The sequence below is a fragment of the Ambystoma mexicanum genome, chromosome 10, assembly GCF_040938575.1.
Source record: "Ambystoma mexicanum isolate Mex_15411 chromosome 10, UKY_AmexF1_1, whole genome shotgun sequence".
Lineage (NCBI taxonomy): Eukaryota > Metazoa > Chordata > Amphibia > Caudata > Ambystomatidae > Ambystoma > Ambystoma mexicanum.
In genome coordinates, this window is record NC_090932.1 from 184,752,914 (window position 1) to 184,778,320 (window position 25,407).

General features: G+C 45.9%; 1 protein-coding gene across 2 annotated transcripts in view; it reads right to left on the reverse strand.

The window, feature by feature from the left end:
- GPAT4 (glycerol-3-phosphate acyltransferase 4) overlaps positions 1-25,407 on the reverse strand; it is a 438,091-nt gene that overhangs the window by 122,464 nt on the left and 290,220 nt on the right. For both annotated transcript variants that reach the window (XM_069617681.1, XM_069617680.1), the window contains one exon: positions 7,752-8,049. In XM_069617681.1, the coding sequence (XP_069473782.1) occupies positions 7,752-7,921 (170 nt within the window). In that variant the 5' untranslated portion in view covers positions 7,922-8,049. The remainder of the gene's footprint in view (positions 1-7,751; positions 8,050-25,407) is intronic.

Sequence of the window (25,407 nt, forward strand, 5' to 3'; positions counted from 1 at the left end):
TTTAGGGTCTTATACACATTTTGCTTGCTCTCTAAAGCTGGGGGCATTGGGGTTTAGGCGGAAGTTCAGATTGTGTAAAGCTCACAGGAATAAAGTTCAAATGGAGCACAGCTGCAGACCCACCAGTAAATTACTCAGGGCTAGGTTTGCCTTTCCTTTCCTAACCGGTCTTCCCTGCCTGTGACTCCGTTTCCCCGCTCTTCAGTGCACCCCCAATACTCCATCCTGATTGTATCAATATTAGGATCCCCTACTATATCCACTATGGGTTGGAATAGTACACTGGTATACCGGCATAATTACCAGGCCTTGCACATTCTTAAAAATCCCATTAGACCGGCAGGGCGAGTACCTTAGTTTACATACTCTACATAAGAGGAATGCACTTGCCCCAGGGTGACTGGTGACAAAATATTTACCTGTGCTTTTTGTAAAATGGTGCATGTCACCATAAGCACACTTCATATTTGATGCAGTGCTGTCAAGCATGCTCATTGAAACTGGAATTCGCCATTTACTTTAAACAAAGTGTGTTTGCAGTAAATGAAAAGTTCCTAACATCCCCATACTCGCCAGCAAAATAGAGTATCATGCAAATTGTACTTGCCCTTCAAGAAAACTACTAGTCAATGCTAGTGGGCTAGTAGATTTTACAAGCCCTGATTACCATGAACCCCTAATTTAATCAGAACCACCATCACCCTTTTCATACCAGTTTATTGTATTCTGGTAGGGAGAGGTACGCAATTTGGTTTGCACGGGCTGCAGCTAGTAAAGAGTGGATTTGCTCTTGCATCTTAGCAGGCAGCAGAGGACTGGGCTGCCTTGTGTGACAGGCATGCACATGTATGGGAAAAAGTGCAGGTGGGGGGGGGACAGAGCGAGAGAGAAAGAGAGAAAGAGAGAGAGAGAGAGAGAGAGAGAGAGAGAGAGAGAGCAACTGGCAGCAAAGCAGATCTGCGAAGGGCTGCATATGCGGACACAAAGATCTGCCCACTTGACCGTTTTACCCAAATTGCCAACAGCTGACTGGCTGCCAGTGCCTTCGAGCGAGAACCCCACTAAGCGGACGAAACAGATCAAAGCTGGCAATCAGGCTTTATGGAGTGGTTCAATACAGTCGGTATGAAGCTCAAGTGAAGAACGGAATCGGAGCGTCTAGCCACACCCATATTACCAGGGCCCTCTAAGAAGGAGTTTTCTTTTAAGTTTCTTTTTAAAAAACAAAACATCCTTTTCTTGAAAAATGCATTGCATGGCCATTGCAGAAACCTCCTTGAGCCAAAACATGCTGCACGCGTTCCACTAATCCGTTTGTGTGCCTGGCCCTTTTGCACTTGGCATTGTTCACATGGCCTCGGGCCTGTTATGGGGCGGGGGGAAGGGGGAACTTGTTCCGATCAATCAGGAGTAAAGGGAGCATTTCATTTATTTTTCATTTTGTTACTGTATAACAGTAGACTGTAATAAAATGTTAAATGCGAGACGGGGCAATCGGGAACCACCAGCAAGCCTGTTGCTTAGCATCCGCCCAGTCAGCAGGATCCTAAACCTATCTATTTTGCCTGAGCCCATTAATCACTTCAATAGGGTTCAGCTGCTAAAAGAGCATGGGGCAGCCTTCGTGCTGGCGAGAGCGATGCGCATTCCTTTCAATAGGGCGCCTTCACCCACCATGCCAGCTCGGGGGGGTGCTTGAAAGACTCCCCCGAGCTGGTGTGGCGGGGGGGCTAATGTGGCGCTCCTGGCAACCGCCCAGGTCACCGAGCGTAAAGCCGGCCTTGCACTTTAGTGAACATCCTTCAGAATACTTTAAAAAGAGCTCCCTAGCGGTAGTGCGAGGGTCAGGTCTGAGCTGCTTTGCATGGGCTCTAGTGGATGGCCAAAGGCCAGCGCAGTGACAGTTTCACCACCGTTGTGTGGACAATGGGTCTGCCAGGGCCTGGTTACGTTACTGGGACTTGCACCGCACACTGTTGCCACTTGCGTGGTATTTTGGCATACACTGGTGATCTGCAATGGAAACGTTAGTTGAGAGAGAAGAGCAAGAGAGCTTTGATATGCTGTTGACAGCTTCAGTTCGGAGAAACCGGTCACTGAGCGTAGGTGCGTTTTCAGTTGGTAACATCATGTGGTGTTGAAGTATAACTGTGCATGGTTTGGTTTCATGTTGGGTGTTGTGAGGTGCGGACGGTTTATGGTGTGGTCGCAGTAGGGTTCCTTTTAGTTCAGAGTTTGAGGTGGAGTATGCAGAATGGTGAGTTTATTTAGTACGGTTAGTTGGAGCAACACATTCCATAGCCCCCAACAATACAGATGTTACACAAAGCCCATCTCAGGGCGCATATGACTAACCTATACAATTGGTCCAAATGCAAAGCATGGCTAACCTGCACAAACAGGCTGTGTGTAAACAAGAGGTCAACCAATACAAATAGGCCAGATGCTGAATACTGCCAGTTTACGCTACTGGGATGAATGCAGGTAGGTATATGATATCAATACTATAAGAAAGTAAGACGAGGGGGCAAAAAGGGGCACTCACCTGCTCCAGGACAGACACAGCAGGACCTGCTTGCATGGGCCTGCTGCGGATCAGAATGCCATCCTGGATGCAAACCAAGCAGGGAAGCAAGGCTTCCAAACCAGGCAGCCAATCACCATGTGGCAGAGGTGAGAGGAAGGCGGAAGAGAGGACAAGGCAAGGTAATACGGGGCAAACCAGGAAACAGAGCTGAAGAGAACAAGTGAAGGAGGGGCAAAGAAAGTAAGATGGAGCGGGCGAAAGGGGCACTCGCCTGCAGCAGGACGGACGCAGCAGGACCTGCATGCATGGGCCTGCTTCGTATCAGGAGTTTAGTTGGGTGGATATAAACCCAACTAAACCACTGCCCACCAGACCGTGAAACACTGGAGTGGACTCCTTGTATATGAAGGTAATGGGGCGGCTCAGGGCTGTGGCCCGTTTATAGGTTTGGGACACTTTATATGGGAAAAGCCTTGCTTCGATAAAGGGATCTTGACCAGCAAAAATTAGATATGTTGCAAGTGGTTCCTACATAGCCTAAGTCTGCAGTTCTTTTCTTATTTACAGTGCAGACAAGCCAACATTTGTCTGCATGAAAAACAAAAGCATGCAATTGCACAAGGTTCCAAAACATTTAGTTAAGCAGCCCAGAGGAGAGGCAGATCCACTAGAAACTGACAACGCAAGAGGCGGTGCAGGGAGGACGAGACTTACCTGCCGGTTACCGGGGCTGCTCCAGAGACGCTGACCCAGATGAAAATTGCTGCAACAGCACACGAACGACCACACAAGGCTCTGCAGAGCCGGATAACCGTTCCGGATGCCTGGGAAACCCGCAAACAACCGGAGTGATGAGGCCAGGGCCCGACAGGTACACGGCTGGCCAGTCGGAAGGTTGGGGAGACCCTAAGGGGACAGGGAAGGCAACCTAAGGGAAGAAAGGACTATTTACCAGGGCAGAGGATCTCTAAAGAGAGCTGGGTACCCAGCGCAGACATCCATGCCCTGCACAGGAATAGGGCAAGGACAAACTTTCCAAATGTGAAGAACATTCATAGGCCTTGGCAGGAGAGCGAACAAGGGCCATGGAGTGAAGACAGAGTGAGGAGAGATACCATTGTAATCTATCGAGTGAAGGGGGTCTTCGACCAGTGGAGAAAAGGCAATCCCCAACTTATGACAAGGGGAGCACGATACCTACACAAACCAGTGACAAACAGACCCTGGCAGGGCAGTAAACCAGGACTGTGGAATAGAGAGATTAGAGCAAATAAACACTAAAAATGAACATATGGAAGATAAAGAGAATCCAGGTTGGGGAAGTAACCCCCCCCTCCCTCACACAATACTTGAGAAGACTACGAAGGTTGTGTGGATCAGTGACGCGCAGAGAACTTGGTGGGAGAATAGACCAAGATTGGAGGTGAAGAACCTGGCGTACCCTACTTGGCAAGCAGGTGGGCCAAAGAGGGGGGTATAATGAATAAGATCAGAGACCCACAACAATGGAGAGGATCAAGTGCAATACTAAGGGAGAAAAAAGCCAGACTGTTACGACTTTATTGCAGCCTTAGGAGGCAGGTCTGAATATGAAAAAAATAAACCTTGAAGAAATACTGGCAAGACAATGGGGAAAGGGAGCCCCAACTCTCAGTCTTATGGAACTTGTGTTTGCTTCCCTACACTGGTTTTGAACCTCAATGCGACAGCCCTGGGAAGCAGGTCTGCTCATCAAGAATCAAGCTGGTAGAATACAAGAAAGGCTGTGGGGAAAGGGGAATCAACCCCAAGCCTTGAGGAACTTACATTTACCTTTTTGGCACCCTTATTGAACTCTCATTTGGAACTTTTGTATTGAATATAAGATCGGCTGCAGGCCGGAAGTCAGAGACATTTACTCTTTCACTTTTTCCTAAGTTTAGCATGTGAGGGATAGGATAGGTTTTGGACATCCAGACACTGTCAGTTTCCTTAGTTTTATTGAAGCAGGGAACCCCCTCATAGAGGAAGGGCTAGTTGGGACTTTCTCCAACCCCTTTTTGTCTTGAATAAATGTTTGCATCGACCAATATACTACTCATGTCCGTCTCTTACTCCCAGACCCTCATGCTATGCATTGCTACAGGTTATAATGAATTATAAATGAGAATGTTTCCTTATGTGTATTGTAATGGGTGCAATCCCCATATTTTATCATTGAACTTGCAAAACAATATGAGCCACTCCTTGAACTTAACTAATCTCCAAATATACTCACTGCCCCATCACATCAAATAGTGGTGAACACTAAACCCGATTATTGAGCACCTTTTGGAGAGTTTTGGTATTTGGCCAGCCAGTACACATTTCAATTGAAAGTCTTTAGTTCACGAAGACTGATGCTTCCTCAGGAGATGCATACCATCAGCCTTGCTTGAGCTTGTGTCTCAATTCTGAGGTGTGAAGATTATCAAGGGACACATTTACTGCCCTCTACATTGCAGAACAAAAATAAAGTCAGCAAACCCCAAATGTCCAGTTAAGAAAAAGCTGATCATGTTTCTTTGTCAGTCACAGGGCTTCTCCAGCCAATCCCCTCTCATCTCCCCCCTCCGGACACCCTTCACCCTCAAGACTTGGGAGCCCATTTCAATTGAAAGGGCGGTAGTTTCTGCTAGCCTTACCCACACCAAGATTTACCTTTGCCCAGCATGGGCGGTAGGCCTCTTTTTCCTTTTCCCAGGGACAGTCAGTGTTCACTAAGCAGTCACTGCCACCATAGTGCACTTGCAAGGGGGGAAAAAAGGAGTTTGGTTTTTGAAACCTCAGATTGGGCTGTGCTTTTCTCCTCGCGATACCCCCTTATCACTCCACTAGAGTTGGCGGCTCGGCCTTCTATATCCTAGCTCCCACCATCTGGAAAATCTTCCTCTGCACATCTGCAACCAAGACTACCTTTCCTTCAAAACAGTCCTCAAAACCAGGCCATTTCCCACAGTATCCCGAAACCTGTCCCTAACCATCCAATGGCCGCGACCTCACAGCACCAGGCGGCACCGGCAGTTATGGCAGCGGTCCTGACCTCCCAACCTTTCAAACACCAACCACGATCTGGTTTTTGAGCACCACTAGGCAGACACAGGCCATCATCTTGGTGCCCCAACTAGGAACACCCGCAAACCACTAAACACACATGGCACAGCATCCATCTACATACCATGATATACAGCCCTACACATTAGGGAAATATTAACCAACTGCCTGCCTTTGTACCACCCGATGGGCAATGCCACCCCTCCCGCACACCCCTCTATCAAAGGGATCACAGTGGCCAGGGAACCCAACCTACATGACTCCGAAGCATTAGCCCACACCAACTAAGTCTCATGACAACTCTACCACCCGCACTGCATCAATAAGACAGCCGGCTGCCGCACTCTACCAGTTCCGCACCATGAAATCTCAGAAGACCGATTAGTCACTGCACTAATTATGTACAAGAAAAACAAGCAAATGAAATCCAAGATGCTGTGATAGATCTACAGCCCTGCTACACTTGGATAGATTGTGGTATCTTGCAATGCATGGCCCCTGGAGGAATTGTGTGCCATGGCCATGTCTAGCAGCTGAAGGGCAGTTGCGGGTTTCTCATGTATTGCACCTGAACGAAATCGGGGAGTTGCCCTGAATCGCACTGGAAGATGTGAGGGGTGGCTAGGCATCTCGCTTGGATGAACTGTTAGGGTTGGCCATCCACGGTACTTGTAACAATTATGAAGGTTTAGTAAACTTTGACAGCCTGGAAACATTTAATAGCCTCGCTGTTTGGTCCCACAGAAGAATGGTCGTGTGACCGGGACCCAGCGGAAAACATGGGAGAGGGATTCCATCTGCAAGATGAAGAAACGGAATGTGAAGGAGAGTAGGCTCGAGTGGGAGGGAGGGCATGGGAAAAGCAGCAGACACTGATTGAGAGCTACAAAATTGATATGTCATAATGTGTACTGCAGGTTTCGTTTGTGTTGTATGTTGAATAAAATAAAAAAATAATTATGAAGGTTTAGTGCGTGCACACCATTTGCAAAGATTTGTAATGATCTCTGCCTGGAAGAGTTTGAAAGTATATCCCGTACTCTACTAATGGTAATTTGTGAAAGCTAGTCTATGTTGCGAACAATTTGTCGCAGCCGAACGAATCAACAGTGGACAACACTACCCGATCAAAAAGGTGCATATACAACAAATCGCCATCAGAGTTTTTTTAGGTATGTATAAACGCACCACTCCGATGGACACCCGCCACAGGTATGGCTACCCGCACACAACAATACAGCAAGGACTACAACACATTTGGTCTCGCTTTTCACATAATTGTTTTGCCTACTTACACCAGACTACGCCTCAACACCTCTGCCATCAGTATGCAGCGAAGACCCATGACAAAGTCGGGCCAGCTGGACACAGAACGAGTCTCTTGCACTCACGCTTGCTCCTAACCTCTCTCAGCTTTTTACTGAAGCCTGGCCAGCCCTGCTAAGCCTTATAGTGGCCAAATGCACCCATGCATTCTAATCCAACTATACGATTCCCAGATGTTCGTCTTCGGTCCCCCGTGAGCGTTCCCACCACTAGCACATTCAGACAATAATGATGATAAAAGGCGCTATATAAACATCAACTACGAGTCCTGAGTGATAAGTAACCCACGTTTGCCACCAAAAGTAAAGCAAGTACATAAAGACAACTTCTTGTGGTGTTCAAGTGTGCAGTGTAAGTCTTTGTGACTTTTATCAAAATATTACATAAAGGCAACATTTACATATATGTGCTATACTGCCATAACCTTGGTATACCATCATTTGCCAAAAAGGTTATTATACCAGCATGCAAAATTTGCACTCACCACTAACCATTGGCAATTTATCTGTGACTCTTGGCAAATAAATTGTGTGCCATGTATAGAATTGAGGTGGCAAGTAATTTTTCATGGGTGGCTAGTAGCTTGCAACTTTACATTTCTACCACTAATTATACAAGCCGTAAGATCTATACTGACACCTATGTACTTCAAGCAAACCAGGAAAGACCTGCCCCCATACACAGCCTGCAAAGGAAGCTGGGAGCCAGAATGTTATCGCAAACACATGCATCTATGCATGCATGCACACAGTGCGCGAGTAGGAGAAAGCTAGGGTACCCCAATCACAATATAAGCAGCAAGTGATCGGGGCCCTCCCACACTCACCGCAAGGGCAGCAAGAAGCAGTAGCGGATCAGCACCCCTAGCCCCCAAAGCACAGTCAGTCGCATGCTGATGTGCTGGAAGTTGCAGTTGGTTCTGCTCAAAAGGTTCCAGGTCTCCAGCTCCTCAGCTGAGAAGCGTTTGGTCACCTCATCATCCATAATTGTCTCCATGCCTTTCCGACAGAAGTAGAAGATGTCAGACAGTTCGAACTCTGGCACGTCCAGCGACTTCCCGCTCCCACTGCGCCGAATCTCTTTGATCTCATCTTCCAAAGAGGTGAGCTCCTTAGCGATGATCCCTGCCCAGAAACGAAAAATTAGTTGTAGCACATGCATGGAATACCTTGCATCAAGATACCAGTTACCAATGCACCAAAAGTCCCCATCACATGACACCCCGCCCCCTCCCAACTATTAAACACTTGCACCACCATCGCATGCACACAGTACATCACACGAATTTATGAAAACACTCTCCCGTTCTGCGATTATTCTTATGGCCCTACTCATTTGGCTACTACTTTTTCAAATATGTTATCATACTCCCCTTGATTATATTGTGATTAATGTTTTTCTTAATGAATATCTGCAATGTTATCAATATGTATTGTTCTTAACCTCTCATAATCTCAATAAAGATTATTAAACAAAAACAAACAGTCTTCCATTCATTGGTATATTCAAAGTGCACTTTAAGCTGAGACTCGTTTCACAGACACATGCCTTTTTCAAGAATAGTCCAATAATAAGAAAGGCGTAATATTCAATACAGTGGCTGGAGTCAATTGGTCGTTTCTGGCATGGACGACAAGTAACTGGGGCAAAGGTTTGCGGTCAAGAAGGGGTTTTGGAAGGTTGCAGGTTCCAGCAGCCTTCCTCACATCCCGGCCTCGGGTTGGCAGCTTCTTCCTCATTCAGGGACCCATCTCAAAAAGGAGTAATTGGGATAGACCCTCCACTTTTATGAGGAACTATAGATGCAGAGGAAAACCAGGCTGAGAATGCATCCATTCAAACAGTATGGCAACCCTCCAAACAGAACAGCACCCGTCTGCCAGACTGCAACTGGTCTTACATGCGAGTCGCCAGAAGGGCCGCTGCCTCCCCCTGCTCCCCTCCCACGCCCCCCACCCCCATCTGCACCTCCTCCAAGGTGTACAGCAGAGTTTTATCCTCTAAAATTAAACAAACTCTGCCGAACGTCTGGAGAAGGCCAGAGTGTTCATCTGTACAGAGGCGCTTAAAACCCCCTGTTTGAACAAACAGTATGTGTGTGTGACAAATCAGTAGATATGACTGACACGTCAGCAAGCCAGTCAGAAAAAGAAAAAAAGCATACACCGACCCAAGAACAGATCAAAAACCTCTCGACTAACTGCAAGACTATCCTTCGGGAAGCAGTACTTATTCCCACTAGGAGTTAGCAAGCTTCACCTGGATCATATACTCAAAAGCTCTGCACATATTTGCCATCTAGTGCCGGGCCCTAAAATATTCCCAAATAGCATTAGAAGGCATTTAAAAAAATTCTCTAGTCCACCCTTCTCATAAGCACAATGGTATTTGCTCACCTTTTCTGTTAAAGATGTTTTAATAAGAAACCTTTACAGTCCAGCAGGCTACACCTGGTACAACAACCAGAGCGGGCCTGTATTACATGGTAGAACAGCAGCCCCAAACTGCATTAGCTGCTATGGCTATTGGAACACACGTTATGGAGCCGTCTGATGTTACAAGCAAAGTGGGCGAAGGTTCTGACAACATCAAGGGCAATTGGATATCGACTCCAAAAGGTGCCCCAGAGTGGTGCTTCTAAATATATATGCGGAGTAAGCAACATTACAACGCAGGAAAACAAATTTGTCTCAACGGCTTTGATGGTTGCCATATTGCAGCAAAATGGGGTGGAATAGAAAGGGTCTATAGATCAAGAGGCTGCCCTGAAAACCACCAAAGAACATGGGGTAATGTATGGATATGAATTAAGGAGGGTCCCATAAATAACTATGGAAAAGGATGATAGAGGGTCTGATGGGTAATACGACTACCATATGACTGGCATTAGACAATGGTATACAACTAAAAGGAAAACGAGGAAAGAGGTCATTTGGAAGCAGTATAAGACGGGAAGGAGGGAAGAGGGTGGCCTGGAAGGTAGAGGCATAAGATGTTCAGGTTTTCGAAACGTTAAATGCAAGAAAATTAATTGAAAAATTAAAAGAAAACATTACAGGAGCAGGACAACACAAGATTACCTGCTACAGTTTGCCAAAAAGCAAAGTTAACTGATGATCCGATACCTTGACCATAAATTGAGAGACATGTATAGTTCAATACTAAAACCATTGTCTACCAAAGCCTTTTAACTTCTGGGTTCTTAGGTTTGCTTTAGGGTGGTGGTTCTTTGTTGCTGGGCATCCCCCAGGAAAACTGGACTAGTCATGAGCGACTCCATGCGAACAGGAAAATAATCATTCCCAGATCCATTTGTTTTATGTTCGGGTGCTGATCATGGACATGTCTTGGAGCACACATTTTCTTCTAACGAGGTGGTTTCAAAATAGCTGTGTAACTGTGCAAAATATTGCAAGTCATGCTACATACTAAACTCATGCATCAATGATGCAACCAATATTTAACCATTTTTGTGTGTGAAGGCGAGGCTATGATTTAAACAAAGACTCACCACAACACAATAGTGAACTTAATTCACAGTAAACATGTTGAATGGTTTAACTTCTATGCTAGAAGCTGCAAGTAGCAATTTCCCCTCTGAGAAGCTGCCCCAAAGAGCAAGCATATTTACAGACAACTGCCTTAAATGGTGCAAACTCAGTACTATTTAGAAATGTATAGAAATGACTGCATCTAGGCACATTGACCATCCCAAAAAGCGGGTCAACCATGCACCTAACATTTCAGGAATGAGGCCTTTGGAAAGCAGGGGACCAACTTGGGGAAGAGTTGCAATGCCTTTGTTAATGCATCCGTTTTCTCCTAACAAACTCCAACCTCATCGCACAGACTTGAATTAACAAAATACATTTACAAAGAAGCTCAGCAAACTGCTGACTCTTGAAAGCACAACACCAAGCAACATGTTATTTGATAATATTAGAGTGGGTAACTTTGTGAGACTGAAAATCTGCAAATTAAGCCCCTCCCATTCCCAAGAAGAAACTAACAAGACACTGCTCCCAATCACGAGGAAATAATAAAATAAAAAAAAAGCCAAGCACATCCCTGAAGCTATCAAGAATTTGTGGAGTTTGAGACTTAGAAGAGTTTACAATGGCCTGGTAAGTCTTTTTAGACCTGCACATTAAAGACAGACAGGCTATGCACCAAGACGCTGGCGCGCAAACAGGAACGCTAGTAATGTTTTGTTCATCATTGAAACCAAGTCAAACATTGATAAAAAGGTCAACAGTGCCTCCCTGAACCATTAAAGTGAGGAAGTTTCCTGGTTTTAGGGGGATGATCCTGGTTTTTCGCACCATGCCCAAAAGGTCCAGACAAGCTTCTGACAAACAGTGAAACGTTCCACTTTTCAGAAAAGGATTTGAAACTAGAGCTTGATCAGAGTATTTCCCCAATAAAAGTAGACTAGAGGTCATGTTAGTGCTTTAGAAGAGACGTGTGCGAGAGAAGACATTGATTAATGGAGGGGTCAAAATGTAAAGTTGCAAGCTACAATTCTCCACATGCACATAGCACACCATTTCTTACCCACCAAGAGTAAATGCACCAATGATTAAGGCACATTTTGAGGCATGCTTAAGGCATGTACTTCTTAATTCCGTCATAACAGATGGCACAGAAATGGAAGTAGTAGTAGTGCATCAGTTTCAGGTTTTGCTCGCACTATGAATGGATGTTTGAGTCTATATGAAAAAGTTCCAGTGTATGGCCCAATGGCATCGGACCGCATAGTTCTCTTTCAGGGCTTACCTCTTGAGAGGTCTAACATTTCCTATGAGCCATTAGCAGCCTAGGTCAGGCAGGACAAGGGTATGAAGGCCATTATGTATGGGGATAGTCAATATAGGAATGATCTATGCAGATAGAATGATGCTTCGGATCACAAAACCTGTAGACTGCTGCAGACACTTAGGAATGAGGACTGAATTTGGCAGAGTAAGTGACCACAACTGAACTCAGAGGTCCCCCCCACACCCCCTAGCTGGGGGCTGAAGCAAAGAGGACTCCACTTGTTAGGGCTAGTAGATGGTTTAAGAAAGGGCTGAAGTACTTTGGCGTAAAAACAGTTCAGGATAGAGGAAAACCTAGGAGGTACGCCGGTAGGAAATTGAACAAGCAAACTCTTTGCAAGTGGGTCAAAATGAATGCTATCAAAATAGGTCTCATTCTGAAAATGCTTGGTCTTTTAATGGGTCCTTTCAATGGGTCCCTCAGGCTTAGGATTTGCTGAAAGATGATAAAACCTAGGTCTTGTGTACATCCCTCTAGTGAGAAGGGCAGGCCACTAAAATTAATTTTCCAAGGAGTTGTTAAGAAAAGGGGGTTAAACTATCAAGGACTTCAAAAAACAAAACCTTTGTGATGAAGGTTAACAAATGGTTTGGTGGAAGGGGTGGTGGTGCCAGTAGCAGGGTGGACTTGAAAGCTCATGCTGCAAGATCCTTCAACTTAGAAAATGTGTATTCCTTCAGTAAATTGCCCTGGTCAGGAAAGCAACTACTATTCTTGCATGTACCGAAAATAATCTAACCCATTGCTTTTAGAACGAGGAATTGTGGCTGCACAGCCAGACATCATTATGGCTCAATTCGGCTCTCTGGGTGAGCAATACAATATTATTTTGGAAAAGTTGGGCACTTGTGGGAATACCCGAAGTAGGTAATGTGCGGTTAGGTAATCAAAGCGCACAGATTATGCTTACGTGACTTGGTATGCGAAAATGGTCAAAACAAATTTAAAAAAAGGGCAAATATTAAAAGTCTGGGGGAGAAGGGAAAAAGCATCTTTTGATGACTGGCTGTTTGATTGATATTTTATTTCTATCGCACTCGTACACAAGTGTTTCACAGCACGACAAGGCAAGGGAGGGGAACAGGGGAGAACAAAACAGCCATCTTACTAGGCCCAGTGACATTGAGAACGTGCAAGTGCATGGGAGAGGGGGGAGGGGAAAAGTGCATGGAAGGAGGAAGAAGTGGAAAGTGCGAAGCAGAGGAAAAACAGATAAATAACAATAAATAAATAATAAAGGCAACAAACAGTGGTAATGCAGCCAGCAATTTGTAAGTGCTAAGTTTAAGGCAGCAGACAGGGTAGGTCTGATAAGTGCACGAAGAAAAAGGGGGGGTGTATGGGTACAGATACAGACCCCAGTGCAAGGGTGGCCCGGAGGCAGTGCGGGATGGTGGCAGGGTGAGCAGGTACCTGGGCCAGAAGGACAGAGGGTGGCCAGGTGCACAGTGCCAAGAGAGAACAGATCAGCAGGGGAGAGGGGGAGCGAGGGCAGAAGAAAAGAGGAAGGTCTTGAGGTGCTTCCGGAACCGGAGATGGTTCTCAAGTTTTAGAGTGGCAGGGAGGCTGTTCCAGAGGGAGGCCCCAGCCGAAGACAGATCTATCCCAGCTCGTTTCTTTGAAAAACGACTGACCCTGAGAGAGTTGGAGGTAGAGGAGCGAAGAGCTCGAGAGGGGAGGTATTTGCAGAGAGATAGCTGAAGGTATTTTGGACCCAGGCCGCAGAAAGCCTTGTGGACAATGCAGAGGGTTTAGAATTTAATCCTTGCATCTACAAAGGTTGTTGGACTATTAAAAGAATGTATAAAAGGCTGGCTGGGAAAGGAGCATTGTTGTATGTATGGACATTGTTCAATGAACTCTACATGTGAGGTTTAATACCATTAAGTTTGAGACAGTGCTCCTGAGGGTCCTTTCCTTGTTGTCCATCTGTGCTTAATGTGCACGTTGCAGAGATTTCATAGCCTCCAGACTACTGCTCTCTCAGTTTAAAGTATTTTCTATACCCCAGTCTAAAACCCTTGTTCTCTTATGGCGAGCCTGGGGTGTAGCTTATAGTTCGGATGTGGAAATTCAAAGGCAGGAATAGGTATTCTTAGTGGTTAACAGATGCTCTGCATGTATACTCCTCTCGATCAAGTCACCGTATTAGGTTAGGTATTTAAATGGGAATACTCTTTAACCAAAATGTACTTCAACATTATATGAACGTTATAGAGTGAGGAGGCTAGAAAAAAAGCAAATCAAATGAATGATGGGTATGAACAGCCCTACAGATAAGGGTTGGGTACAAATAGTTCTACAGATAAGGGGTGTATCGTCCACTTTTACTCTAAAAATAAGTAAATACTCCCCAAAAATAAAAATGGGGAGTAAAATACACCCAACAAAAAAAAAATAGGAAATCGACCTTTTGCCCCTGCTTTTATCCACACAGCTCCATGAATAGGTTTGGACCAGTGAAGCGTATAGTACCACAGGATGAAACTGTTATAGCTGCCCGATCAGAAGAAGTAAACATGTATTTTTAGTGTGCATGAATAACTAGGTGTAAAGAAATAATTACTACAAACAAAAAAAAAATCAATTTTCTAGTTAAAGGGATGGTCTAGTAAAAATTTATTTAGAAAATACATAGGCCACATAAAAAAAAAAAAATACTAGCATCCTCCGTTTTAAAACTTTCTATGTAAAATTTTGAGCTATTCAAGCTCAAAATTCGAAAAAGCAAGCACAGGGGCGCATCCATTTTGTGAAATGGAGGCCCTCCTGTGCTGGCTTTTGCTTTTGCGGCACTAATGAAGGAAAAGCCAGCCAGCTGTAGTAAACAAAGTCTACCGCTGGGTGGCTTTCCCTTCATTAGTGCCGGGACTCGGAGGACGCGGACCGCAGACCAGAGCAGGAAAGCTGCAGCTGAATCTCGGTAAGTGCTATTTATTTTTTTTTACAAAAAATAAGCACTAGCTGCAGTTTTTTTTCTACGTTTTCCGGGCTGGAGGAGCCCGGAAAACTTAGAAATAAAACCGCAGCTTCAAAAACGTTGCATTTATGTTTGCGGTCGCTTTTGAAGCGATCGCAAACATAAATACAACGTTATTGTGTTGGAAAACGCTGTGGTTTTTCTTTCCAAGTTTCTCAGGCTCCTCCGGCTCGGAGGAGCCTCAGAAACTTGGAAAGAAAAACCGCAGCGTTTTCCAACACAACCGCGTGTGTTTCTGCCTGCTGTGGCTATCACTTTGGGCATCCGGTGCTCCCAGGGGAGCACCGGAGACCCTAAGTGAAAGCCACAGCAAGCAGAAACCCACGCGGTTATGTTTACATGCCGCGTAGTGTTTCTACCTGCAGCTGACTTCCCATTTGGGGCTCTTGGGCTCCCCACGGGGAGCCCAAGAGCCCCAAATGGGAAATGCTAAATGCTGCGTTGTCTGCCTAAATCTGCTTTCCCATTTGGGGCTCTCGGGCCGAGAGCCCCAAATGGAAAAGCAGATTCAGGCAGACACAACGCGGTTGTTTTCCGCAATGCCGCGTTGTGTCTGCCTGAATCTGCTTTACCATTTGTGGCTCTCGGTCTCCCCACGGGGAGCCCGAGAGCCCCAAATGGTAAAGCAGATTCAGGCAGACAACGCGGTTGTGTTGGAAAACACTGCAGTTTTTCTTTCTGAGTTTCTCAGGCTCCTCCGAGCCGGAGGAGCCTGAGAAACTTGGAAAGAAAAACCGCAGCGTTTTCCAACACAATAACGTTGTATTTATGTTTGCGGTCGCTTCAAAAGCGACCGCAAACATAAATACAACGTTTTTAAAGCTGCGGTTTTATTTCTAAGTTTTCCGGGCTCCTCCAGCCCGGAAAACTTAGAAAAAAAACCGCAGCTAGTGCTCATTTTTTGTAAAAAAAATAAATAGCACTTACCGGGATTCAGCTGCAGCTTTCCTGCTCTGGTCTCCGGTCCGCGTCCTCCGAATCCCGGCACTAATGAAGGGAAAGCCACCCAGCGGTAGACTTTGTTTACTACAGCTGGCTGGCTTTTCCTTCATTAGTGCCGCAAAAGCAAAAGCCAGCACAGGAGGGCCTCCATTTCACAAAATGGCTGCGCCCCTGTGCTTGCTTTTTCGAATTTTGAGCTTGAATAGCTCAAAATTTTACATAGGAAGTTTTAAAACGGAGGATGCTAGTATTTTTTATGTGGCCTATTTTTTAAATAAAAATTTTTACTAGACCATCCCTTTAAACATTTTTTCCCCACTTATAACATACTCTCATTGGGTATTCGAATTACATTTTTACTCACTAAAAATCATTTTACTCCCAACTTTAAAAATAGAGCGTAAAATACTCCTACTTCCAAATTTTATCTGGAGCACTGGGTACAAATGAAAGGGAACAGCAATATATGCACACCAAGTGCCCCAATATTGTTCAAAAATAAGGCCACCAGAGTTTCGGATCCTTCGCGCATCCAGATACACAGAAGAAAAATATCCCAAATCTCCCTTAAAAAAACAAAAAAAAGAAAATTCAATACTACACAAAATTGCTCCTGAAAAGTTGCAATAGCCCTAAAAGAGCAGTCAAAAAGTTTATAAAAAGATTGTTGCTTAGCTCCAGATTATACAATCGACAGAAGGCAAACGCTCTCATGGTTGAGACAAGACAAGGACAAAGTCTACATAACTAACAAAGGAATTCCTAGGGCCAGAATAAATGACAAAGCATACAACATAGCCAAGGCTTGAAATAAACATCGAAATGTGTGTGGTAGAACAAACAAGAAATGCAGTGTATATAAATAGACAACCAGAGTCGAATGGCTGTGTCAAGCTGCAAAAAAATAAATAAAAAGAAATTATTCAAAAATAAGTCAATGCATATTAAAGTTCAGAGTGAGTTCTGGGAGGTGCGAGTTATATACAGAGATGCAAGTTAGAACTGAATCTAAACGGTTTACATAAGACACACTGCCTTAATAAAATGAAACTTTGCCTCTTTTGTCAACTCAAGTACTAGGGTTTCGGCTAAATAAGCATAGATATTCTAAAGCGGCCCAGACTTCATCGGGATGGTCGTGAAAAAAGGTTTCTTCATGCTTATTAATTTTGCAGAAAGATCTATGGTTGAAAGAAATAATAGCAATCTTCACTTGTGTCCTGCAGGACTATATTCTTAAATACCAAAACGTTTTGCATCGGTGAAGACCAAGCTTAATAGAAAGAGGGGCACTTACTGTGGTGTTCTATGGATGGGTGGTCAAACGTGAATCACCATACTGGTTGTACACTGGTATAGCTGGAGGAAGGGGTGGCGGGGGTGGGTAGGAGGAGGGTGGAACACAGTTCCGGATTGAAAACTATAATTTTAGCAAGGGTGGGGGGAGCACAGATTGTAGCAGTTTACCGGGAAAGCCATGCAGGATAAATTCATGCAATTTAGACATGTCCGATTGGATACCGCAACGGCTGTCATGCCGATGTGTATTCATAGCTTGTTCTTCCTGCTGTGAATGAATGGGCTGCATCTAAGTTGGCGTGGCCAACTAAGGGCGGCATGAGTAGTTGTAAAAAAAATCATCATAAAAATTGTCAATAATAGGGCCCACTCAGGACTCACCTGACGTGCTAGCAGTAGCTCAGAGATTTGACCCAGAGGTTCCTGATGTATTTGTAGGTTTGTAGTGTCTACCATTCGTTCTGAGAGGAGACATCAGCGTGACACATGTTTGTGAGGACTGAGTGCCAGGGTGGACTGGTGTGGAAATTAGCAACTAGTCTGCAGCCAGAAGTGAAATTGACATGTCCAGGCTGAGTGGCCATGTTAGAGTGTCTCGTTAGCAGCAAGGCTTAGGGGAAGGGTAGTGACAGAACCAACAACTGGCATAAACATGCGAATGGTGGGTAGTAACATGAACTAAAAAGACTATAGAGGCCCTAAGCGAAGTGTGTAAAGGTCTTGTACGATAAATCAAAAAGGTATGTAGTCATCTCAAGACTTGTAGAAACCTCTAGAAATGCCAAACATTCACAATTTAAATCAGGCTGGGCATTTGAGTGTGCAGACCCATCTCTGTTCAAATTTTAAAAGACCACGGCCATGTTGTAAGTGGTGAAGTCTGGTTCAATACCACCAATGATAAACCAGTGAAGATAACTCTCAAACACAGAGACTTTGGGCCTCATTACGAGTCCCGTGGTAGCCATGCCGGAAAAAAACAGCAGGCTGCCGCCGGACCCGTAATACCATTCCGCCTCCGTGATTGCCGGAATCACTGGGGCATTACAACCCCGGTGACCCGGTAATTCTGAAGACGGAATTCTGTAAATCCCCATTCCCATGGAGTCCCACAGGACTCCATGGGGATGGGGACCATGGAAACACTGGTTCCGTCTATGACGGAGCCGGTGTTTCCATGTCATTCTGCAGGCAGGTGGTGTTACTCCCGCCAGGTCAGACCTGGCGGGCGTGAAACCTCCCGTCTGCAGGACTCTGAATCAGCCGGTCCGGAAACAACGGTGGTGGCGGATATACCACCACCGTTGTTTCCAGACCGGCTGACTTGTAATGAGGCCCAATGTCTTACTAGAGGTGCTTTTAAGTTGGCTGTCCTAAAGCAGGAGTAATGTTCGAAGATGCAGTCCAAATTGTCATGCCCACATACAATCATTTTCAAGGACAAGAGAGGATGCAGATCACATTTTTTGATTGGCATGTTGAGAGTAGTGTACATGAACAGTTGAATTTGTTGGCCATGAAACTAGTAGTTTTGGTGGTAAAACAGCAATTTGTACAATCTTCACAAGCATGGTGCCCTGTGGGGCATGGTACAGATAGGCATGAATCAGTTGCGCGATCCCTTCCAGTCTCGCTCACCTTTCCAGACCGCCCTTGCGATGAAAAGTAGCGAGTGGGGAAACCTAGAGTGATGTTCTGGGTGTAAAAGTGATGGAAGCACATTGATCAGAAGATCAGTTCCCAGCACAGATGGAAAAAAGAACACACAAAGGTTCGCAAGGGCCCAACCCGACCGGCACGAGGGGACAAGCAAAAGGGAAGAATCACCACAAATCTTAAGGAGGAATCTAAGCTAAGAATAATCCAGAAGACAGTCCAAATAACAAACCAGAGTCCAAAAAGTAGGTAGCATGCAGTTCCACAATCCAGCTAGTAGCCAATCCAAAAAAGGAAATCCAAAACATCTAGTTGCATGCAGTTCCAAAATCAGGTCAGGGTGTGATCCAAAGGAAAGTCCAAAATACAAAGTCAAAAAGTCCAGTGCCAGACAGCCCATAGATCCTAGAAACCACCAACAGCAGACACAGAGATCCACAGAGCAGGTCGAATCAAGTAGCAGAAAAACCAGTAACAGGAAATTCACAGCACAGAAGACGACAGGTAGCACGACTAGCAGGCAGAACGGCAACACACTGAGAAGTGCTTCTATGTTGTGCCGGGGATCCTTAACAGGTGCGAGATGCTGGCTACGTTGGTCATGTGAACGGCGTCTGTGCGACGCCCGAGCATGCGGGAGATGGGGTTAAACCGGCGTCTCCTTTCACGCAGATCCCACGGAAGGCGCCAGGGACGTTGCATCATTCCCCTGCGTATGGGTACGTGCCCTTTCCGAACAACAACCCTGCATTGCCACCCAGTTCCCTTGAGCCACTGCATACTTGATTCTGATGAGCAGGGGCATCAAGAGGGGCATGAAGTATGCCACAGAGCTGCTTACTCCATGTCAACTGAGTCCTTGTCGGAAGCTAGCGACTCTCCTCTCCCGCTTTGTGTGGGGAAGCAACCAACTCCTCAGGCCCCTGCGCTCCAAGGTACCTTTTCGTTCTGGTCGAACCAGACGCAAGTTACTTGTCTGGTGGTTCTCCCTGCACACCCGCAGTGCACATTGCAAATTGGGAGATTGCATCTGGGGTCCTCTCTCAATTTGAATCCTCTGTTTTCCAGAAGATCTGGGTATAATTTAAGTCAGTAGCCGAATCAGCCATTACAAAACTGGTTACAGGACAATACACCTTAGCTCCCACATATCCCATAAAGGTATTAATGTATGCGAGTGGGGTGCGTGGCAGCCTGTGCCCCATTCTGGGGTTTTCCTGAGCCTGAACGGTGGGGGGGCTTGGAGGGGGGGGGTAGGGGTTTGGAGGGGAGGGGTCGCTTTCAGAAGAATCTGCTTACCTTGCCCCAGTGCAGCATAGCAGGTTCACCTCTCTAGTCCCATAGATGGTGGCTCCCCCTTGTGGAGAGGTGATAATCTCCTTGGAATCGCCAGAGTATATGGAGATTGTCAAACTGGAAATATATACTGGTTAGTGAAACTGAGTACAACAGGGTTGCCAAATTGGGACTATAATGGGACTGGGCACACTGTCATACACCAACTGAAAAAAAATTATGACAGTAAAAAACGGAAATGTCAAACTGAGTATACTGAGATTTCAAGATGAGCGTATGTAGAGATGGTCCAGAGCAAGTCTGAGACTACTTATACCGTTGGCATGAGTTGCCTCTTGTAGAAACAGCGCAGCAACCCTATTTACGCTAGCCTTGGAGCTGAAGCAATGAATGTTCTGCCATGAATGTTAGGGCTGGCGAAAAGCACACAAAATGGTGTCATTCCAGCAAGGATAAAACAAGCCGTATCTGAATGTCGAGCTGGGGTTTACAATTAGCAATGTAAGAGCCGATTTGTGCGGTCTCAAAGAGCAGACGGACAGGAATCGTTACAGGGTTAGGATGAACATGGTAATACGCTAGCTTACTACAGCTCTATCAGTCTTTCCAGCGGACCGGTCCAATCATTTTATAATACCATTTCTCATTAATATGAAACAGAGATGGGGCTCTGTCCTAGGATCCAGCATCGGTGCCCAAATTGAAAGTGGTTGTGCGACTGCCCAATTTATGGATTTTATTGGCACATACACAGATTCTTACGGTTGCAGCCAACAACCTGTCCCCTCTTAAACTTTCCACTCTGTCTCATGGCCCATCTGGGCCATGGTTTAATGGTGTCTGAAGTCACATTGGCCTCAATGTAGGCAGGCAGACCGAAAGTGGAGAACATATTGCAAAACAGATGGCAAGCAGTTTCTCCCGCAATGCCTATCAGAGCCATTCGGGATGCCAAATGCTGCTTCTATGCGGTATCCAAAAACAAAACATAATAATGACACTTTTTAAACGACACCTAAATAACGACAAAAACTCGAATTCTGAAGTTAAAGTATATATGGGTGGTGGGGTAAGGGATTAAGGTGTGGGGCAGTTGGGGGAGGATAAAAAGGCAGTCGAAACGGGGGACTTGGGCCCACACACCCCAAATAAATTTTTTTAAAAAAAATAATACTTTTTTCGTTATTTGGGTGATGTTTTTAAATGATGTAATTATTTAGGGTGTTGTAAAGACACGGCACCTATGCATCTAAGATTCAGACGGCAGTCAATCAGCTGAAGGATTAGTTTAACCTAGTCTGCACACTTTTAGCACCACCTAACGCCCAGGCTGAGGTTACTCCCTCCCAGTTACTTTGCGACTCCTTGTCTCCGTTCTTTCCAAAAGATAGACATTAAAGGCAAAATTGCTTCGTCTGGCCTAAAATCGGCGGGTGGACCCTCTCTCATGATGCCAGATGGATCCATGCAGCAGTTCCCATTTTTGGGCCGAATGATATAGTGGTGGCAACACTGACGATGAATGAAGTATGCTTCCTCTCTTGACCCCATTCCACTGAAAACCATGAAGAGCATTATACCCAAGATCACCTCATAGGTTGCACAGGTGGTTTACTACTCTTGATGTTCTGGGATTATTCCCCAATTAATGCACGCCATGGTGATCCCTCTGATCCTTCTGTTCTTTCCAACTTTCCCTACTAACTTTTTTTATGAAACAGCTTTCTCGAGGGATCTGACTTTTTTATCCATTCCAATCGGGCTTTAATCCTGGCCAGGGGCAAGGAGAGCGTTCCAGTCTACATGGTGGATGACCTCGTTAGGCGTTCTGATCAGGGTGGGCGCACTGATCCTTTTAGATCTGTCCACTGCTTTTCACCACACCATCCTAGTTGGACTAGTGGAGAAAGGAGTGTTTAGCCGGCCTAGTTTGAAAGTCAGTCTCCCTCTTTCTCCTTCCACTCTCAGTCTTGGTCTCCTTCCACACTCAGTCTCTCTCTCCTTCCAGTCGCTCAGTCTCTCTCTCTCTCCTTCCTCTTTCAGGAGAGGATGGCTGACTGTCTATGTTCTGCTGGTCATGCCTAGCGCCAAGATGCCCACCGGTGAACGTATGCTCAATTAATATTTTTAACATAAGATTATGTGAGAAACCAGAAGGTGTCTCACCCGCTAGTCCCCTGGGATCTGTCATCCAGGTGGCCAGGACACAGCCATAGCTTTTGGATCCAGTTCCTGGGGGTGGACCAGTGAGGGAGGATCACCTGGATGAGGGGTCTTTCGGGGAGTGGAAGTGGGACACCAGAGGGTGAGACGCAGTATCCCCTTCCTTATAACACCATTTCCCCATCCTACAAGGTAGGATACCTAGGAACTGTACCACCCCCGCTCCTTTCCCGACACAAACTTTCTCACATACAGTTCACCGTGAGCGACGACGGCCTAACAACAGAGCTGTATACCTGACATGTCCCAACAACTTGGTCAGGCAATTCCGATCATTCCACACACCCGACTTCATCACACTTCCCCCATGGATAAAAGGCCGAGCACGAAAGCACACCCTGAGTGAGGCAAAACCCACGAGGAAACAGCAGTTCCAAGATGGCGGTTTAATACAAGGAGAAAGACGGACAGGAGAGGGTTACAAGAAGGCAAGCACTCTTGATCGATAAAGACGGTTACTTTCAAGAACCTTGGAAAGTAAGAAACCGAAGACCAGGAACTAAGGCTGATCAAACCTGCACAGTGTGTCCGAGGTACCCGGGATCTCCCACATCGATAACCAAGGTGGGAAGGAGCGATTGCCACTGTGGTACTTTCCTTGGCTGCTACAACAAGGCGGCGTCCGGAAAAGGCAACACAGCCGGTGAGTCGGAGAGACCGATACCAAACAAGCTTGTGTTTTGAACCAAGGTTGCAAGCGGCAACATTGTATAAAGAGAACAGTGTGTGAAGCGTTTGGAATGAGCGATGCAAATACAACTGGAAGTTATATGTATTAATAGAAATTGATAACTGAACTCTGGGGAACCAAGAGAAGATACCATACACAGTGTCCGGCACCACGTGGGTGCTCTATCAAAAATCTTTGCTAGGTATCGAACTGATGCTGAGTGTGAGAAATATTGAGATCAAAGCGTCATGCAACAGGTCAAGCTAAACCCATGCACATTCGGAAGTCTGACAGTTTAAAGAAAATCAAAAATTGGTCTGAGCCCGGCTGAGGGAAAACTAATTGAACCTCTTTTTGAAAAGGATCTGAGCCTGGCAGAGGGGTATGCAGGGTGAATACCCAAATTGAATACTGAAGAGACCAAGTCTGTGTTGTTTCTGGTACAACCGGCCCTCTGTGTCAAGAGACTTGGACACAGAAGGTCCTGAACTGTGAAAATGGAACTGTAACCTCGTGCCACAAAAGCCAGTGTGTGCGCTTTGCTTTAGTGAACCGCCTTGCCCGTGCTGAAAATGTGGGCTAGGCAGGCCAAATTAGTAGTAAGGATTGGCAATCGGTTTTTTATTATACGCCCCTTTATGTTGATAAGACTCCACTTGGACCCCTTCTTTATTATTTTGATGGTCATATCTTGCTCCCATCTTTAGATTTAGGTTTAGATAGGCATTTATCACACCCTTGCACAAGTTCAATAAACACCCTTGAACTGTGGTCACTTGTGTCTTACTATTGCCAACTTGCGTTCCTTACATTACTTATCATACGGTTTAATAAGTGCATACTGTCCCATATGGAAGCTTGTCCACTAGATCATAGGCGCGTTAGTGCGAGTGAGTTTTCACCATAATCGTATCGGCTTTGATTCACATGCTATGTATAGGTCAACATCTAGTGGTAGTCGCGGAGTATTACATGATTTGTTTTTAGGACTCGAAAAGGGATGTCTACTGTACCTGTTAATGATACCATCCCTAGTATGACGTCTACTGTACCCATGGCCCTTCACACGTCAAGGTCCCTCAGATGGTTTTGTTTCCGACATGAGATTGCATGAAGTGTAGCGCGAGTAGCGAGATAAGAAAGCAAAGTGGGGGGTGTGCATGTAAATCTAAATAGGTACAAGCATTAGAAATACGATTACTCTGAGTAATGCATACCTTTTGAGGCTTGTGGATCTGTTTAGATCACATGCTATGCATAGATTAGAAAGCAGTATCTGGAGAAGGAGGTGGGTTGTGAGAAGGTACAACAGCAAATAGAGGTTTTAGCACTACCCGAGATGATCCTCCTGCTCTCCCCCCAAACCCCTCGAATGATCTTTGCCTTAATGGCAGCAAGACCAAGATCCTCCTCATTGGGACTCCTATCCACCTCCTTCCCTCCTACACTCTGGCTGCCCTCCTTGGGACCCCTCACCCTCGTGTGAGGCACAAAACGTGGGTGTCATTTTTGACTCTTCTCTCTCTCTCTCTCCTCAAATTGCTGGCCTTGCCGACAAAGCCCACTATCAGCTTCACCTCCACCTCCTTAGAGGTATTCTCCCTTTCCTCACCTTTCCCCAAAAACCTAATGTCTCCAGAGCTCCAGTTCTCTCAAGGCTCGACTACTTTAACAGCCTCTTCCTCAATCTACCTCTGTCCTCACCTCACTTCGCCCTCTTCAACTAATCCAGAATATTACTGCATACTTATCCTTGGCCTCAAGCCCCGGCACTGCATCTCTCCAGCGCTACAATCTCTTCACTGGCTCCCGGTAATTGCAAGGATCAAATTCAAGACCCTTTGCATCATCCACAAGGCCTTCTACCCCCCCCGAACCCCGGCCAGCTCTCTCCCTAAATACCACTCTGCTAGAATCCTTCGGTCCTCTAGCTCCCCTTCAGCAGGAGCCTCCCTCTGGAACAGGCCCCCTGCCCCTTCTCAGACTTGAGCCGGATCTCTTTAAGTTCTGGAATCTCTGCAAGACCTTCCTCTTCTCTTCCTCCTTCCATTTCACCTCCCCTGCTAGTTCTCACTGCTGCTCCAAATGGTTGCCTGTGTCCCTTATGTGTCTTACTGGGGTCAGCCCCCCTCTTGACCAGTCTACCCCTGCATCCCTTCCTACCAGCACTTGCCCTCGGGCACCCTTCCCAGACCATCCTACGGAGGCTTGTCCGCCCCGCCCTCACACTATTCATCCCCTTCCCCTGCTTCTTCGTGGCACTTGCCCTCTTGGGCTCCCCTTAGCACTTGCTAAGCCCTTGGCCCCCCACCCTGCACTTCCCACCATTACCCTCTCCCTTCCCCTCCAACTTCCCACCTCCCCCTGCACTTATTGCATTCTCTTTTTTCCCCTCCTCTGCCCCCCCCACCCCTTTTGTCTATGGCACCTGGAAGAACTTTTGATGTATAGGCACCATACAAATGTTCAATACATTAAAATTGCGTCCAAGGGCGCATTGGCAATAAGTGGTAAAGTAGCTCATGTACCCCTGGTAGAGTGGGCTCTTAGTGTAAAATGTAGAGTCTTTTTTGATAGAGAATAGCAAAGCAGTATGCA